Genomic DNA, 17,587 nt, shown 5'->3' on the forward strand with positions numbered 1-17,587 from the left:
AAACTTCTACCTAAATGTTAACTGCTGAAGTTAGAGGCTCGCTGTGATTGGGTTACACCTCTTCCAAGTTTGGTGAGCTTCCTTTGTACCTATTGTGTGGTATAGTGTATAAATAACACAAGCACTGCAGGGGCTCCAGTACAGCTAGACTGGTGGCGATCTCAGAAATAGAAAGCAGAGCAGTTGGAGTTCTTGTTGCTACTGACTTAACCTTCTTCAGTTTGCTAACTTCAGCATTCACTGATAAACAACTGTTGACAATGGATTCAGACTGTCAGTCCAGCAGATCCTCTTCACCAGAGCTGGAGAGAAGAGACAGCCACAGCTTCAAACCTGAGCATATGTTCCAGAAACTTCATGCTGGGCAAAGACTGTCTACCAAGGCAAAGGCGAGAGCCAGAAGGAAAGAGAATCAGGAGAATCTGTATGCGTTAAGAATGAAGGTGAACAGCCGAGAAAGACAAAGAATGCATGATTTGAACCAAGCCATGGATGGTCTCCGAGAAGTTATGCCGTACTCACAAGGACCTTCTGTACGTAAGCTGTCAAAGATTTCAACCCTACTATTGGCACGCAATCATATTCTTATGCTATCCAGCTCTCTTGCAGAGCTGAAAAAAATGCTGGGTGACGTACACACTGCCCACCATGTACCTGGCTGTTCTTCATTGCACCTGCAGCATGTTGCACCACTAACTCCAGTCATGAGAACAATGCCACCTTCAGAGGTCCACGGCTATTTGGGACTAATGACAAGAGAAATCCACCAAATGCCTCCACCTGGTCCACATAATTTTTCTGGACTTTTCTGCCCCTGTACCATGTGCCAGCCCTTAACCACACAACTGCCAAGGACTGCTTCTTCTACCTTGCCCTTCTCTAGAGCTGGCAGATGATAGGAGTCACTTTGCTCCTGTGCCTGACAAATAGACAAATATTCTAGCTTCATTTGCTCAAGGAGGACTCATCATCCACCCAATCAGCAGTTCATGTAAATATGTTGAATGTCATTTAAATATTATTTGAAAATGTTGTTATAGTCTCAAAAATACTACTATGTATATTTTTTCCCCAGAACTTTATGGTAAACATGATGCTCTGTATTGTCCATATGTGTTCTTAATACTAGCATGATTACCGTATCTGTGAAAATGCCCCATTTTATTGTAAAATATGTTTGATTTTAATTAAAAGAAAAAATGCACACTTTTTATTCTTTGTATGTATGATTTTAGGTTTTTTTTTAATACTAAGATTAAATAGGCAGGTTGAATAAAAGATTCTAATATATATATATATATATATATATATATATATATATATATATATATATATATATATATATATTTGTCTGTCTTTTATTGTACTAAATACATAAAGATGTATGGATATAGATGATGGTTTTGTTTTTTTTTACTAAATGCTATATTTTAATTCTACAGGATTAGTGGAGCTGAACCAAAACTTTGCATGGGGCTAATCGGATGCAGGAGTTGCCGATTAACCAACAGTAATTAATCAGCAGCTCCAAAAACTGATTTGCTCCATGCAAAGTTCCAGTTTAGTGATTGGTAATTCTGCTTCCAGTAGAATGAAGAAAATTAAGTTTAATGAAAAAAAGTGCTAATCCCTAACAAAGTCCATATTCTGTGTTGGGCCAGTTGGTGGGGATAGTGCAAGTGCTTCTATGAGAGCAATGGCCAGATTTACACCTCAGGAGCTTGTAGGCACAGAGGTTCTGGCACACTAAACTCGGCCCCTCAACACAGGCCACATCCTTAATTTCCATCCATTTCTTGTTTATATCATGTTCCATTTAAGGAAACCTTAATTGAGGGAGAAAAGTTAAAATTCACTTACCAGGGGCTTCTTGCCGCTTAAGTCTAACATGTCCCTCTCTGTCCTCCTGGTCCGTACTGTTGTGCTGCTTTCACCCCATGCGCTGCCGCGGTTGTGAGCGCCTCCTCGGTCTTGCTCCCGTGGCCAGGAGTGTTCTGCACCTCTGCAGTTCATAAAACCTGCAACTGCGCAGGCGCAGAACACTTTCAGCCACTGAAGGGTAATCAAGGAGATGCGCAGTGTGGGCCACACATGCACAGTCAGGAGTTACTGCAGCATGGACTGGGAGCACAGCGAGGGACCTGATAGAATGTGGGGGATTGGAAGAAACCCCAATTAAGTAAATCTCAACTTATTTTCTCAGCTAAGGTCACTGTGGCTCCTGTTCACATAAAAAAAGCATACACATCATGTTCTTCCCCAGCTCCGCCCCCAGCATGCTGCTTGTTTTCTGTGTGTCATGACACAATGTCAGACGCTGCAGCAGCAGCCCAGCGAGCCAGACCATGAGGGACGGAGAAGGTAAGTCATCCACCCAGTGTCGCTCTCCTCACACCCAATGAGTCACCCTCCCAGCAGCAACCAGTGTCACCCTCCCACCCCATGGCATTCCTCTGAGATTTTGGTCCACAGTTTCTGCATATTTATCACCTGCACATCCATAATGCAAATCTCCCATTTCACCACATCATGGGGAAACACTTCCTTTTTTATGTGTTTGGGGAAAGTCTAATTACCTTTAGGCTACTTACACACCAGGATGTTGCGTTTAGAGGACGTTATAGGGCACATAACGTGCCCCTAACCGAACGCCTGGTGGTGTTGGAGCAGGACGCTACCAAGAGCCGCGTTACAAGCAGCTCTTGGTGCGCCTGCTCTGTCGGAGGCGCTGCGGAGACCACGTGAGCGGAGCACTCCGCATCACGTGGTCCCGCCAGCCAATCAGCGGCCGCTCCAAAGAGTAAACACTGCAAGTGCAGTGAATGCCAAGTAGCCATGTGCCTGGCTACGTAGCGGCCTCTCCCCGCTTCCTCTCCGCCCCTAAAATAAAAAGAATTCACCCATACTGAGCATGTGCAAACAGTCTAACGCGGCTTAGCCGCGTATAAAGTACTGCATGCAGTACGTTCTCTTGACGTGAAGCGTTACTGTGTAACGCAACGTGGGCACTGTGAACAGCCCATTGATTTTTCATTGCTGTGCGGTGGGGGTGCGTTACAGGCTGCTCTACCGTGCGCCTGTAACATCCCACTGTGAAAGCAGCCTTAGGGTCACTTTGCCTAACTTTTTTTTTTTAGGAGGAAACTGTGGCCCACTGCCTTAGCGTTACAACGTCATATTACAGAAAGCTCCGCCAGCGTCATGTTGTAGCCACACCCATTTTCCACTGACTTATTTAACTCCCTTCCCCCCCCCCACCTTCATCACATCACAGGGAAACACTTCCTTTTTTATGTGTTTGGGGAATGTTGTCTAATTACCTTTAGGGTCACTTAGCCTAACTTTATTTTAGGAAGAAACTGTGGCCCACTGCCTAATGCTGGGGATACACGGTACGTTTCTGTACCGTGTATCGACCAGCTGATCTGGCCAGCTGATAATATTCATCATTACATCACATTCCGCCAGCGTCATGTTGTAGCCACACCCACTGACTTATTTAACTGACTTATTTAACTCTTCCCCCCCCCCCCCCTTCACCACATCACAGGGAAACGCTTCCTTTTTTATGTGTTTGGGGAACATTGTCTGATTACCTTTAGGGTCACTTAGCCTAACTTTATTTTAGGAGGAGACTGTGGCCCACTGCCTAAACCCCTTGCCGACCGCCTTAAGCCGATGGGCGTCGGCAAGGGCTGGGCCCAAACGACCGCAATACGCCCATCGGCGGTGGGGGGCGTGGTTATGCGGCGATCGCATCATTCGTGACGCGATCAGCTGCCAGCGACAGGCTCCGCCCCCCTCGCGCTGTAACCCGCCGGCCGTTCGGAAGCGCCGGCGGGTTACTAACACCCGGATCGCCGCTGAGAATAGGTATAATAGGCTTTGTAATGTATACAAAGCCTATTATACAGGCTACCTCCTGCCCTGGTGGTCCCAGTGTCCGAGGGACCACCAGGGCAGGCTGCATCCACCCTATGTTGCACCCAAGCACACTGATCTCCCCCCCCTGCCCCCTGATCACCCACAGCACCCCTCAGACCCCCCCTGCCCACCCCCAGACCACTGTTTACACTCAATCACCCCCCTGATCACCCATCAATCATTCCCTGTCACTATCTGTCAACGCTATTTTTTTTAACCCTAAACTGCCCCCTGCTTCCTCCTGATCACCCCCCCACCCCTCAGATTCTCCCCAGACCCCCCCCCCCCCCCCCTGTGTACTGTATGCCTCTATCCGACCTGTAATAACCCACTGATCACCTGTCAATCACCCCCTGTCACTGCCACCCATCAATCAGCCCCTAACCTAACCCCTTGCGGGCAATCTGATCACCCACCCACACCAATAGATCGCCCGCAGATCCGACATCAGATCACCTCCCAAGTGCAGTGTTTACATCTGTTCTCTCCTCTAAATACCCACTAATTACCCATCAATCACCCATCAATCACCCCCTGTCACTGTTACCCATCAGATTAGACACTAATCTGCCCCTTGCGGGCACCCAATCACCCGCCCACATGCTCATATTGCCCTCAGACCCCCCTTATCAATTCGCCAGTGCATTATTTACATCTGTTCTTCCCTGTAATAACACACTGATCACCTGTCAATCACCTATCAATCACCCATCAATCACCCCCTGTCACTGCCACCCATCAATCACCCCCTGTCACTGCCACCCATTAATCAGCCCCTAACCTGCCCCTTGCGGGCAATCTGATCACCCACCCACACCAATAGATCGCACGCAGATCCGACATCAGAACACCTCCCAAGTGCAGTGTTTACATCTGTTCTCTATCCTAAACACCCACTAATTACCCATCAATCACCCCCTATCACCACCTGTCACTGTTACCCATCAGATTAGACCTAATATGCCCCTTGCGGGCACCCAATCGCCCGCCCACACGCTCAGATTGCCCTCAGACCCCCCCTTATCAATTCGCCAGTGCATTATTTACATCTGTTCTTCCCTGTAATAACCCACTGATCACCTGTCAATCACCCATCAATCACCCCCTGTCACTGCCACCCACAAATCACCCCCTGTCACTGCCACCCATCAATCAGCCCCTAACCTACCCCTTGCAGGCAATCTGATCACCCACCCACACCAATAGATCGCCCGCAGATCCGACATCAGATCACCTCCCAAGTGCAGTGTTTACATCTGTTCTCTCCTCTAAACACCCACTAATTACCAATCAATCACCCATCAATCACCCCCTATCACTGTTACCCATCAGATTAGACCCTAATCTGCCCCTTGCGGGCACCCAATCACCTGCCCACACGCTCAGATTGCCCTCAGACCCCCCCTTATCAATTCGCCAGTGCAATATTTACATCTGTTATTCCCTGTAATAACCCACTGATCACCTGTCAATCACCCATCAATCACCCATCAATCACCCCCTGTCACTGCCACCCATCAATCAGCCCCTAACCTGCCCCTTGCGGGCAATCTGATCACCCACCCACACCAATAGATCGCACGCAGATCCGACATCAGATCACCTCCCAAGTGCAGTGTTTACATCTGTTCTCTACCCTAAACACCCACTAATTACCCATCAATCACCCCCTATCACCACCTGTCACTGTTACCCATCATATTAGACCCTAATATGCCCCTTGCGGGCACCCAATCGCCTGCCCACATGCTCAGATTGCCCTCAGACCCCCCCCCTTATCAAATCGCCAGTGCATTATTTACATCTGTTCTTCCCTGTAAGCTAAGGTCACTGTGGCTCCTGTTCACATAAAAAAAGCATACACATCATGTTCTTCCCCAGCTCCGCCCCCAGCATGCTGCTTGTTTTCTGTGTGTCATGACACAATGTCAGACGCTGCAGCAGCAGCCCAGCGAGCCAGACCATGAGGGACGGAGAAGGTAAGTCATCCACCCAGTGTCGCTCTCCTCACACCCAATGAGTCACCCTCCCAGCAGCAACCAGTGTCACCCTCCCACCCCATGGCATTCCTCTGAGATTTTGGTCCACAGTTTCTGCATATTTATCACCTGCACATCCATAATGCAAATCTCCCATTTCACCACATCATGGGGAAACACTTCCTTTTTTATGTGTTTGGGGAAAGTCTAATTACCTTTAGGCTACTTACACACCAGGATGTTGCGTTTAGGGGACGTTATAGGGCACATAACGTGCCCCTAACCGAACGCCTGGTGGTGTTGGAGCAGGACGCTACCAAGAGCCGCGTTACAAGCAGCTCTTGGTGCGCCTGCTCTGTCGGAAGGCGCTGCGGAGACCACGTGAGCGGAGCACTCCGCATCACGTGGTCCCGCCAGCCAATCAGCGGCCGCTCCAAAGAGTAAACACTGCAAGTGCAGTGAATGCCAAGTAGCCATGTGCCTGGCTACGTAGCGGCCTCTCCCCGCTTCCTCTCCGCCCCTAAAATAAAAAGAATTCACCCATACTGAGCATGTGCAAACAGTCTAACGCGGCTTAGCCGCGTATAAAGTACTGCATGCAGTACGTTCTCTTGACGTGAAGCGTTACTGTGTAACGCAACGTGGGCACTGTGAACAGCCCATTGATTTTTCATTGCTGTGCGGTGGGGGTGCGTTACAGGCTGCTCTACCGTGCGCCTGTAACATCCCACTGTGAAAGCAGCCTTAGGGTCACTTTGCCTAACTTTTTTTTTTTAGGAGGAAACTGTGGCCCACTGCCTTAGCGTTACAACGTCATATTACAGAAAGCTCCGCCAGCGTCATGTTGTAGCCACACCCATTTTCCACTGACTTATTTAACTCCCTTCCCCCCCCCCCCACCTTCATCACATCACAGGGAAACACTTCCTTTTTTATGTGTTTGGGGAATGTTGTCTAATTACCTTTAGGGTCACTTAGCCTAACTTTATTTTAGGAAGAAACTGTGGCCCACTGCCTAATGCTGGGGATACACGGTACGTTTCTGTACCGTGTATCGACCAGCTGATCTGGCCAGCTGATAATATTCATCATTACATCACATTCCGCCAGCGTCATGTTGTAGCCACACCCACTGACTTATTTAACTGACTTATTTAACTCTTCCCCCCCCCCCCCCCCCCCCCTTCACCACATCACAGGGAAACGCTTCCTTTTTTATGTGTTTGGGGAACATTGTCTGATTACCTTTAGGGTCACTTAGCCTAACTTTATTTTAGGAGGAGACTGTGGCCCACTGCCTAAACCCCTTGCCGACCGCCTTAAGCCGATGGGCGTCGGCAAGGGCTGGGCCCAAACGACCGCAATACGCCCATCGGCGGTGGCGGCGGGGGGCGTGGTTATGCGGCGATCGCATCATTCGTGACGCGATCAGCTGCCAGCGACAGGCTCCGCCCCCCTCGCGCTGTAACCCGCCGGCCGTTCGGAAGCGCCGGCGGGTTACTAACACCCGGATCGCCGCTGAGAATAGGTATAATAGGCTTTGTAATGTATACAAAGCCTATTATACAGGCTACCTCCTGCCCTGGTGGTCCCAGTGTCCGAGGGACCACCAGGGCAGGCTGCATCCACCCTATGTTGCACCCAAGCACACTGATCTCCCCCCCCTGCCCCCTGATCACCCACAGCACCCCTCAGACCCCCCCTGCCCACCCCCAGACCACTGTTTACACTCAATCACCCCCCTGATCACCCATCAATCATTCCCTGTCACTATCTGTCAACGCTATTTTTTTTAACCCTAAACTGCCCCCTGCTTCCTCCTGATCACCCCCCCACCCCTCAGATTCTCCCCAGACCCCCCCCCCCTGTGTACTGTATGCCTCTATCCGACCTGTAATAACCCACTGATCACCTGTCAATCACCCCCTGTCACTGCCACCCATCAATCAGCCCCTAACCTAACCCCTTGCGGGCAATCTGATCACCCACCCATACCAATAGATCGCCCGCAGATCCGACATCAGATCACCTCCCAAGTGCAGTGTTTACATCTGTTCTCTCCTCTAAATACCCACTAATTACCCATCAATCACCCATCAATCACCCCCTGTCACTGTTACCCATCAGATTAGACACTAATCTGCCCCTTGCGGGCACCCAATCACCCGCCCACATGCTCATATTGCCCTCAGACCCCCCTTATCAATTCGCCAGTGCATTATTTACATCTGTTCTTCCCTGTAATAACACACTGATCACCTGTCAATCACCTATCAATCACCCATCATTCACCCCCTGTCACTGCCACCCATCAATCACCCCCTGTCACTGCCACCCATCAATCAGCCCCTAACCTGCCCCTTGCGGGCAATCTGATCACCCACCCACACCAATAGATCGCCGGCAGATCCGACATCAGAACACCTCCCAAGTGCAGTGTTTACATCTGTTCTCTATCCTAAACACCCACTAATTACCCATCAATCACCCCCTATCACCACCTGTCACTGTTACCCATCAGATTAGACCTAATATGCCCCTTGCGGGCACCCAATCGCCCGCCCACACGCTCAGATTGCCCTCAGACCCCCCCTTATCAATTCGCCAGTGCATTATTTACATCTGTTCTTCCCTGTAATAACCCACTGATCACCTGTCAATCACCCATCAATCACCCCCTGTCACTGCCACCCACAAATCACCCCCTGTCACTGCCACCCATCAATCAGCCCCTAACCTACCCCTTGCAGGCAATCTGATCACCCACCCACACCAATAGATCGCCCGCAGATCCGACATCAGATCACCTCCCAAGTGCAGTGTTTACATCTGTTCTCTCCTCTAAACACCCACTAATTACCAATCAATCACCCATCAATCACCCCCTATCACTGTTACCCATCAGATTAGACCCTAATCTGCCCCTTGCGGGCACCCAATCACCTGCCCACACGCTCAGATTGCCCTCAGACCCCCCCTTATCAATTCGCCAGTGCAATATTTACATCTGTTATTCCCTGTAATAACCCACTGATCACCTGTCAATCACCCATCAATCACCCATCAATCACCCCCTGTCACTGCCACCCATCAATCAGCCCCTAACCTGCCCCTTGCGGGCAATCTGATCACCCACCCACACCAATAGATCGCACGCAGATCCGACATCAGATCACCTCCCAAGTGCAGTGTTTACATCTGTTCTCTACCCTAAACACCCACTAATTACCCATCAATCACCCCCTATCACCACCTGTCACTGTTACCCATCATATTAGACCCTAATATGCCCCTTGCGGGCACCCAATCGCCTGCCCACATGCTCAGATTGCCCTCAGACCCCCCCCCTTATCAAATCGCCAGTGCATTATTTACATCTGTTCTTCCCTGTAATAACCCACTGATCACCTGTCAATCACCTATCAATCACCCATCAATCACCCCCTGTCACTGCCACCCATCAATCACCCCCTGTCACTGCCACCCATCAATCATCCCCTGACCTGCCCCTTGCGGGCAATCTGATCACCCACCCACACCATCAGATTGCCCCAGACCTACCCTCAGATCACCTCCAAATTGCATTGTTTACATCTGTTCTGCCATCTAATCACCCACTGATCACCCATCAATCAGCCCCTGTCACTGATACCCATCAGATTAGACCCCTATCTGCCCCTAGGGCACCCAATCACCCGCCCACACCCTCAGAACGCCCTCAGACCCTAGCCCTGATCACCTCGCCAGTGCATTGCTTGCATCTATTTCCCCCCTCTAATCACACCTTGAGACACCCATCAATCACCTCCTGTCACCACCTGTCACCCCCTAGCACACCTACCCATCAGATCAGACCCTAATTTACCCCGTGTGGGCTCCTGATCACTCGGCCAAACCCTCAGATCCCCCTCAGACCCCCTTCCGATCACCTCCCCAGTATATTGATTGCATCTATTTTCCCCTCTAACCACCCCCTGAGACACCCATCAATCACCTCCTGTCACCCCCCTAGCACTCCTATCCATCAAATCAGGCCCAATACAACCTGTCATATAAGAGGCCCCCCTGCTTATGACCGGTTCCACAAAATTTGCCCCCTCATAGACCACCTGTCATCAAAATTTGCAGACGCTTATACCCCTGAACAGTCATTTTGAGAAATTTGGTTTCCAGACTACTCACGGTTTTGGGCCCGTAAAATGCCAGGGCAGTATAGGAACCCCACAAGTGACCCCATTTTAGAAAAAAGACACCCCAAGGTATTCTGCTAGGTGTATGACGAGTTCATAGTTCACGAGTTCATGTAAAAAAAAATCAAAAAATTGTCATTTACGGAGATCTCCCACCCAGCATGGGTATGTGTAAAAATACACCCCAAAACACATTATACTACTTCTCCTGAGTACGGCAATACCACATGTGTGGCACTTTTTTGCAGCCTAACTGCGCTAAGGGGCCCAAAGTCCAATGAGCATCTTTCGGCTTTACAGGGGTGCTTACAATTAGGCACCCCCCAAAATGCCAGGACAGTGAACACACCCCACAAATGACCCCATTTTGGAAAGTAGACACTTCAAGGTATTCAGAGGGGAGCATAGTGAGTCCGTGGCAGATTTCATTTTTTTGTTGTTGTTGCACGTTAGAAGAAATGGAAACTTTTTTTTTTTTTTTTTGTCACAAAGTGTCATTTTCCGCTAACTTGTGACAAAAAATAAAATCTTCTATGAACTCACCATGCCTCTCACTGAATACATTGGGATGTCTTTTTTCCAAAATGGGGTCATTTGGGGGGGGATTATACTATCCTGGAATTTTTGCACCTCATGAAACATGACAGGTGGTCAGAAAAGTCAGAGATGCTTCCAAATGGGAAAATTCACTTTTGGCACCATAGTTTGTAAACGCTATAACTTTTACCCAATCCAATAAATATACACTGAATGTTTTTTTTTTTTTTTATCAAAGACATGTAGAGGAATAACTTTCGCGCTCAAATGTATAGGAAATTTTACTTTATTTGAAAAATGTCAGCACAGAAAGTTAGTCATTTTTTTTGACAAAATTAATGTCTTTTTTGATGAATATAATAAAAACTAAAACTCGCAGCAGCAATCAAATAGCACCAAAAGAAAGCTGTATTAGTGACAAGAAAAGGAGGTAAAATTAATTTAGGTGGTAGGTTGTATGACCGAGCAATAAACCGTGAAAGCTGCAGTGGCCTGAATAGAGAAAAAGGCTCTGGTCCTTAAGGGGCGAAAAGACTGTGGTCCTCAAGTGGTTAAAGGGAACCTTAACTGTGGGGGAAAAAAAATTCACTTACCTGGGGGCTTTCCCAAGCCTCCTGCAGCCGTCCTGTGCCCGCTCCGGTCCTTCGGTGCCCTCCGGTCTCGACGACCGACGCTAGCGGCAATACATTACCTGTTCCGCCGGCACGTGTCCCCGCTGTCCCTTCTCCGAGCTGGGTTCCGGGTGGCATCACTTACATCCTGTCCCAACAGAAAGTTTAAATAGTAGAGCACCATCTACTGTTTAAACTTCCCCAACAGGGGAGGGGCGGCGGCAGCTCCACAGATTGTGAATCTTAACTCATCAGACACGATTTACGGCTCTTTACGACGGGGAATGTGGAAGAAGAGGACGCTTTGCCCGAGGACGACTGGCAGTCGGCCGAAAACGAAACTTAGCCGCGGAGGGAGACCGGAGGGCACCGAAGGACCGGCGCGGGCACAGGAGGCTTGGGAAAGCCCCCAGGTAAGTGAATTTTTTTCCCCCCACAGTTAAGGTTCACTTTAAAGAGACTCCGTAACAAAAATTGCATCCTGTTTTTTATCATCCTACAAGTTCCAAAAGCTATTCTAATGTGTTCTGGCTTACTGCAGCACTTTATACTATCACTGTCTCTGTAATAAATCAATGTATCTTTCCCCTGTCAGACTTGTCGGCCTGTGTCTGGAAGGCTGCCAAGTTCTTCAGTGTTGTGGTTCTGCTATGAACTCCCCCTTCCAGGCCCCTCTATGCACACTGCCTGTGTATTATTTAGATTAGGGCAGCTTCTCTCTTCTCTCTTATCTTTTACAAGCTGGATAAATCGTCCTCTGAGCTGGCTGGGCTTTCACATACTGAAGAATTACAGACAAGGGCAAAGCTGTTTGCAGGAAGAAACGAGCAGCCTGAAACTTCAGTGCATGAGAACATGGGGAAAGAAACACACAAATGATCTCTTGAGATTCAAAAGGAAGGCTGTATACAGCCTGCTTGTGTATGGATGTATTTTCTATGTGTGGACAAACTGTACATCAACCTACTTCCTGTTTTGGTGGCCATTTTGTTTGTTTATAAACAAACTTTTTAAAACTGTTTTTAACCACTTTTAATGCGGCGAGGAGCGGCGAAATTGTGTCAGAGGGTAATAGGAGATGTCCCCTAACGCACTGGTATGTTTACTTTTGTGCGATTTTAACAATACAGATTCTCTTTAAGGCTGCCATACACTGGTCGATTGCCACCAGATCAACCAGCAGACAGACCCCTCTGTGATCGAATCTGATCAAAGAGGGATCTATTGGATGCCTACACTGCAAACAGATTTTGAATCGATTTCACTATGAAACCGATTCACAATCTTTGGAGCTGCCACCGCCCCTCCCCTGCATACATTACCTGATCCGGCCGGCGCGAGTCCCCGGTCTCCGCTGTCTCTTCTCCGCTCTGGGCTCCAGCTTCACTTTATTTATTGGGGAAGTTTAAACAGTAGAGGGCGCTCTACTATTTAAACTTCCTGTTGGAACAGGAAGTAAGTGAAGCCACCCGGAACCCAGCTCGGGGAAGGGACAGCGGGGACACGTGTCAGCGGAACAGGTAATGTATTGCCGCTAGCGTCTGTCGTCGGACATTCGAACGCCGCTGTTGACGCACTCCCGACCCACCGGCGATCGAGTGAAATCTTCTGCGCGGACAGATCGACAGGAACGATCGATTTTGGATGGAAATCGATCGTACGGTCAGAGTTTGCGCAACAATTTCACAGCAGATTCGATCACCGTGATCAAATCTGCTGTATATCGGCGGAAAATCGTATGGGCCCCTTTAGAGTTACAACGTCACATTACAGATAGCTCTGCCAGCGTCATGTCATAGCCACACCCATTTTTCCACTGACCCCCCCTCCCCCCCAGGTTTGGCCCAGAAAAATCTGGTCACTGTAGATACATGGATACGTATGAATGTGTAATTTGTTTCACATCCAAGGTATTGCAGCGGGCTTGCTGATTTCCCCATGCAGTAACCAGGATTTAAAATTCTGAGGGGCCTGGCATGCCAATTAATGCAGTTTTGGCTGCAGAGTCTGGGACTCAATTTTAAATCTGATTTCCACAGCCAGTACAGAGTACACTCAAAATAGTAAGTCAGTAAAGCATTCCCTGTAACTTTGTGAGGGTCACAAGTATAAGGCCCGATTCACACTGAAATAGCTTTTTTTAGTGCAAGTGATTTGAAAAGCTTTTGCTAATGCAATGCTATGGGTGATTTATAAAATCACACAGCTCAAGTGGGATCACACACATAGCATTACATTAGCAAGAGCTTTTAAAATCACAAGCGCTTAGAAAAAGCTCTTGCAGCCCTTCAGTCTCAGCTCCAGCAGGCAGCCCTGTACAAGCTACAATATTTATCAAATCTACCATCAATCTTGACAAACAGCAAAGTAACCAATGGCTATGTGTAAATTAGTATTAAAAATGAGAACTCAGTCTGGTCCTCGTTATAATTTTTACATTATACATCTATAGCTTCCTCTCTTTTGTTGTAGTGTTCACTCTTACCTACAAAGCTCTTTACAAACTAGCTCTTTATCTAAATACACTTAAGGTGGCCATACATTGGCCCGATTCGCGGCCTTTTCGACAGCAGATTCGATCCTGGGATCGAATCTGCTGCCAATCGTTCGCGCTAAACGCACCTGCCGATCCGATTTCCTCCCGAAATCGGATCGGTCCGTCTATCGCGCCGTGCGGGAAATTACCCTCGATCGCCCGCGGGTAGGGAGCGCGTCGCTAGCGGCGGCCGATCCGATCAGGTATACATTACCTGACGCTGGCTCCCGGGCGTCTTCTCCGCATCTTCTCCGCATCTTCTCCGCGCTGCACCCGCTCCATCCCGGCGCTTCCTGTCACTGCAGTGACCAGGAAGTTCAAATAGAGGGAGTGACAGAGGAAGCGCCGGGATGGAGCGGGTGCAGCGTGGAGAAGATGCCCGAGAGCCAGCGTCAGGTAATGTACGCGCGGGGGGGGGGGGGGACAGGCGGCAGCGGCGGCTCCACAGATTGTGATCGGTTTCAGGCTGAAATCGATTCACAATCTGTTTGCAGTAAAGGCAGCCATACGATCCCTCTCTGATCAGATTCGATCAGATAGGGATCTGTCAGTTGGTCGATCTAATGGCAAATCGACCAGTGTATGGCTACATTTACTGTATTTCCAGATACCATCCTACACACAATCTCCACTCTACTAACAATATTCTCCTGTCTTCCTCTCTGGTCACCTCTTCTCACTCCCACTTACTTCTCTGGATCCTCTCCCCTCCTCTGGAACACCCTCCCTCAACACATCCGCCACTCACCCACACTTTCTTTTTTTAGGCGCAAACTGAAAACTCACCTCTTCAGGCAGGCATACTCTCCTACCTAGGACACTTCAGCCACTGACCACCATTTCTACCATCTCACGCACAGTTTCCCTTCACCTACTGTCCTATCCCTTAAACCTTTAGACCAGGGGTGCCCAATAGGTCGATCACGATCTACCGGTAGATCGCTATTGCCTATTTAGTAGATCGCGCCCGTTCGGCCGCGTCGTGTTAAATTTTGCGGCCGGCAGCTGTCAGATTCTGCTGCCGGCCGAAATGTTCATTTAGCCGCCCATCTGCACTCTAAACAGCGCGGCTGAAGGAGAGGAGACCAGGAGGAGCCCCAGACACCGCCGCTGGAACTGGAGGGAAGTAAATGGCACCTACACCTAACTACACTATACCTGTAATTCACAATTGATACCTTGTAGGAGGGCAATTAAGGATAAAATATAACTTTTAATTCATTAAGCTAAAATAGGACGGAATACAGATACTACTAATAGTGAACAACGTGACCACAATTGGGTTGATAGGTATATGGTTATCAGTCATACGACAAACCTATCAATCTCCCATTGTTTTTATTATAGACCCCACACCAAGAACCCTACATGTTTCGTTTCATTTAATTAGAAACTTCGTCAGGAGTAAATAGTATTAAAGTGCCAGAGTGCAAAAAGTGCTAAAATAATAAAGAAATTATCAAGAATCACATAGTACACATATTAAAGTAGCAGCAAGTATGGCAGCAAGGCAGCAGCCAAATAGATGCTGCCCGTTGGAGCTGTCCTTTTATACTGAGGAAAGGCTCGCACTGATTACTGGGAGGGGCGGTAACTAAACCTCCCTCTGCACTACCCACAAACTAGCCCTCCATTGGTGACTAAGCTTGTCACTCATCACATCATCCAATGGGCATCAGGGCCATAGGAGCACATAATGTAAATAACAGTCACTTTAACGCAGATTCCAGCGCTCTACTTACACACATCAGTGCTCCACCGGATAGTTAGCCGTTCGTGGAAGGCAGGAAGTAAGCCCTTCAACTATTGTGGGAGAAAAATGCCAGTAAAAGTCCATACGAAAATGCCAAGTCCTGATTGGCTGTAAGGTTATAGAGGGGTGTACTGTCTGCGCCTATCAGGGCGCACTAACCCACCGGATTGGCCAATGGGAGGCCGCTCTGTGCGCACAGCTGCTATCGCCTGTCGGGCGTATCCAAGCAGTGAATAAATTACGTGACGTCAACAGCAGAGCGGCCGCTTCCGCGTACATCTCCAGGCTTAATTGCCATGGTAACAGCCTCGTAATGTAAACACACATCGCTGACAACAGCGTGTGTGCAGCATCCATTGTAAAAGACCTTAGTAAGCATAAATAAAGGGAAATGAATCACTTGTAATCTCCCACAAGATTTAAATAACCTGGAATTTTTAAACCTCTTTTGCCTCTTTGTATGGTCTTGAGCTGATATAAACAATCTAATGTAAACAATCTCTTTTGCCCGACATTTTTTATGTACCACCCGGGTATGTGCCAATGAGTATACTGTATAAGTGGTGGGATGAGGGTATTGAGATCATCTAGTAATGATGGTTGTTTACCACCTGGATAACAGGATGGATGCCTCTACACACACATGGATAGTGTATACCAAAAAGAATAAGCATTATTGTGTGCTCAAATCTGTCATATCCCTTTGGCAGTGATTTGTTGGTGTTACATATATTTATATCTTCCCGGATATGTCTATGTATTAAGATTGTGGGAGGTATCTGTGTGGATCAGGCTGGGCTCCTTTAAAATGTACCCGTCCAATACTGGTTATTTAAATCTTGTGGGAGATTACAAGTGATTCGTTTCCCTTTATTTATGCTTACTGAGGTCTTTTACAATGGATGCTGCACACACACGAGGCTGTTACCATGGCAATTAAGCCTGGAGATGTATGCGGAAGCGGCCGCTCTGCTGTTGACGTCACGTAATTTATTCACTGCTTGGATACGCCCGACAGGCGATAGCAGCTGTGCGCACAGAGCGGCCTCCCATTGGCCAATCCGGTGGGTTAGTGCGCCCTGATAGGCGCAGACAGTACACCCCTCTATAACCTTACAGCCAATCAGGACTTGGCATTTTCGTATGGACTTTTACTGGCATTTTTCTCCCACAATAGTTGAAGGGCTTACTTCCTGCCTTCCACGAACGGCTAACTATCCGGTGGAGCACTGATGTGTGTAAGTAGAGCGCTGGAATCTGCGTTAAAGTGACTGTTATTTACATTATGTGCTCCTATGGCCCTGATGCCCATTGGATGATGTGATGAGTGACAAGCTTAGTCACCAATGGAGGGCTAGTTTGTGGGTAGTGCAGAGGGAGGTTTAGTTACCGCCCCTCCCAGTAATCAGTGCGAGCCTTTCCTCAGTATAAAAGGACAGCTCCAACGGGCAGCATCTGTTTGGCTGCTGCCTTGCTGCCATACTTGCTGCTACTTTAATATGTGTACTATGTGATTCTTGATAATTTCTTTATTATTTTAGCACTTTTTGCACTCTGGCACTTTAATACTATTTACTCCTGACGAAGTTTCTAATTAACCTCCTTAGCGGTAACCCCGTGTGTGACACGGGGTAAGCCGCCGGAGGGTGCCGCTCAGGCCCTGCTGGGCCGATTTGCTTAATTTTTTTTTTGCTGGACGCAGCTAGCACTTTGCTAGCTGCGCCAGCACCCCGATCGCCGCCGCCGCGCGCCCGATCGCCGCTATCCGGTGCGGCGCGCGGCCCCCCCCCCCCAGACCCCGAGCGCTGCCTGGCCAATCAGTGCCAGGCAGCGCCGAGGGGTGGATCGGGTCTCCCAATGACGTCCCGACGTCGCTGACGTCGGTGACGTCATCCCGCCCCGTCGCCATGGCGACGGGGGAAGCCCTCCAGGAAATCCCGTTCTTTGAACGGGATTTCCTGATCGCCTATCGCCGGAGGCGATCGGCGGGGCTGGGGGGATGCCGCTGAGCAGCGGCTATCATGTAGCGAGCCCTCGGCTCGCTACATGATAAAAAA

General features: G+C 48.8%; 1 protein-coding gene across 1 annotated transcript; it reads left to right on the plus strand.

Moving 5' to 3' along the window:
• Nucleotides 1-260: 260 nt before the first annotated feature.
• LOC137544328 (oligodendrocyte transcription factor 3-like) lies at nucleotides 261-986 on the plus strand. The gene has a single exon (XM_068265392.1). The coding sequence runs from the start codon at nucleotides 261-263 to the stop codon at nucleotides 894-896; it is 636 nt and encodes a 211-aa protein (XP_068121493.1). The 3' UTR covers nucleotides 897-986.
• Nucleotides 987-17,587: the final 16,601 nt, after the last annotated feature.

Source organism: Hyperolius riggenbachi, chromosome 2, assembly GCF_040937935.1.
Source record: "Hyperolius riggenbachi isolate aHypRig1 chromosome 2, aHypRig1.pri, whole genome shotgun sequence".
Classification (NCBI taxonomy): domain Eukaryota; kingdom Metazoa; phylum Chordata; class Amphibia; order Anura; family Hyperoliidae; genus Hyperolius; species Hyperolius riggenbachi.

Bases quoted from the DNA above. Each gene is read 5' to 3' on its own strand.
- LOC137544328 (XM_068265392.1), top strand. From the start codon at position 261: ATGGATTCAGACTGTCAGTCCAGCAGATCCTCTTCACCAGAGCTGGAG.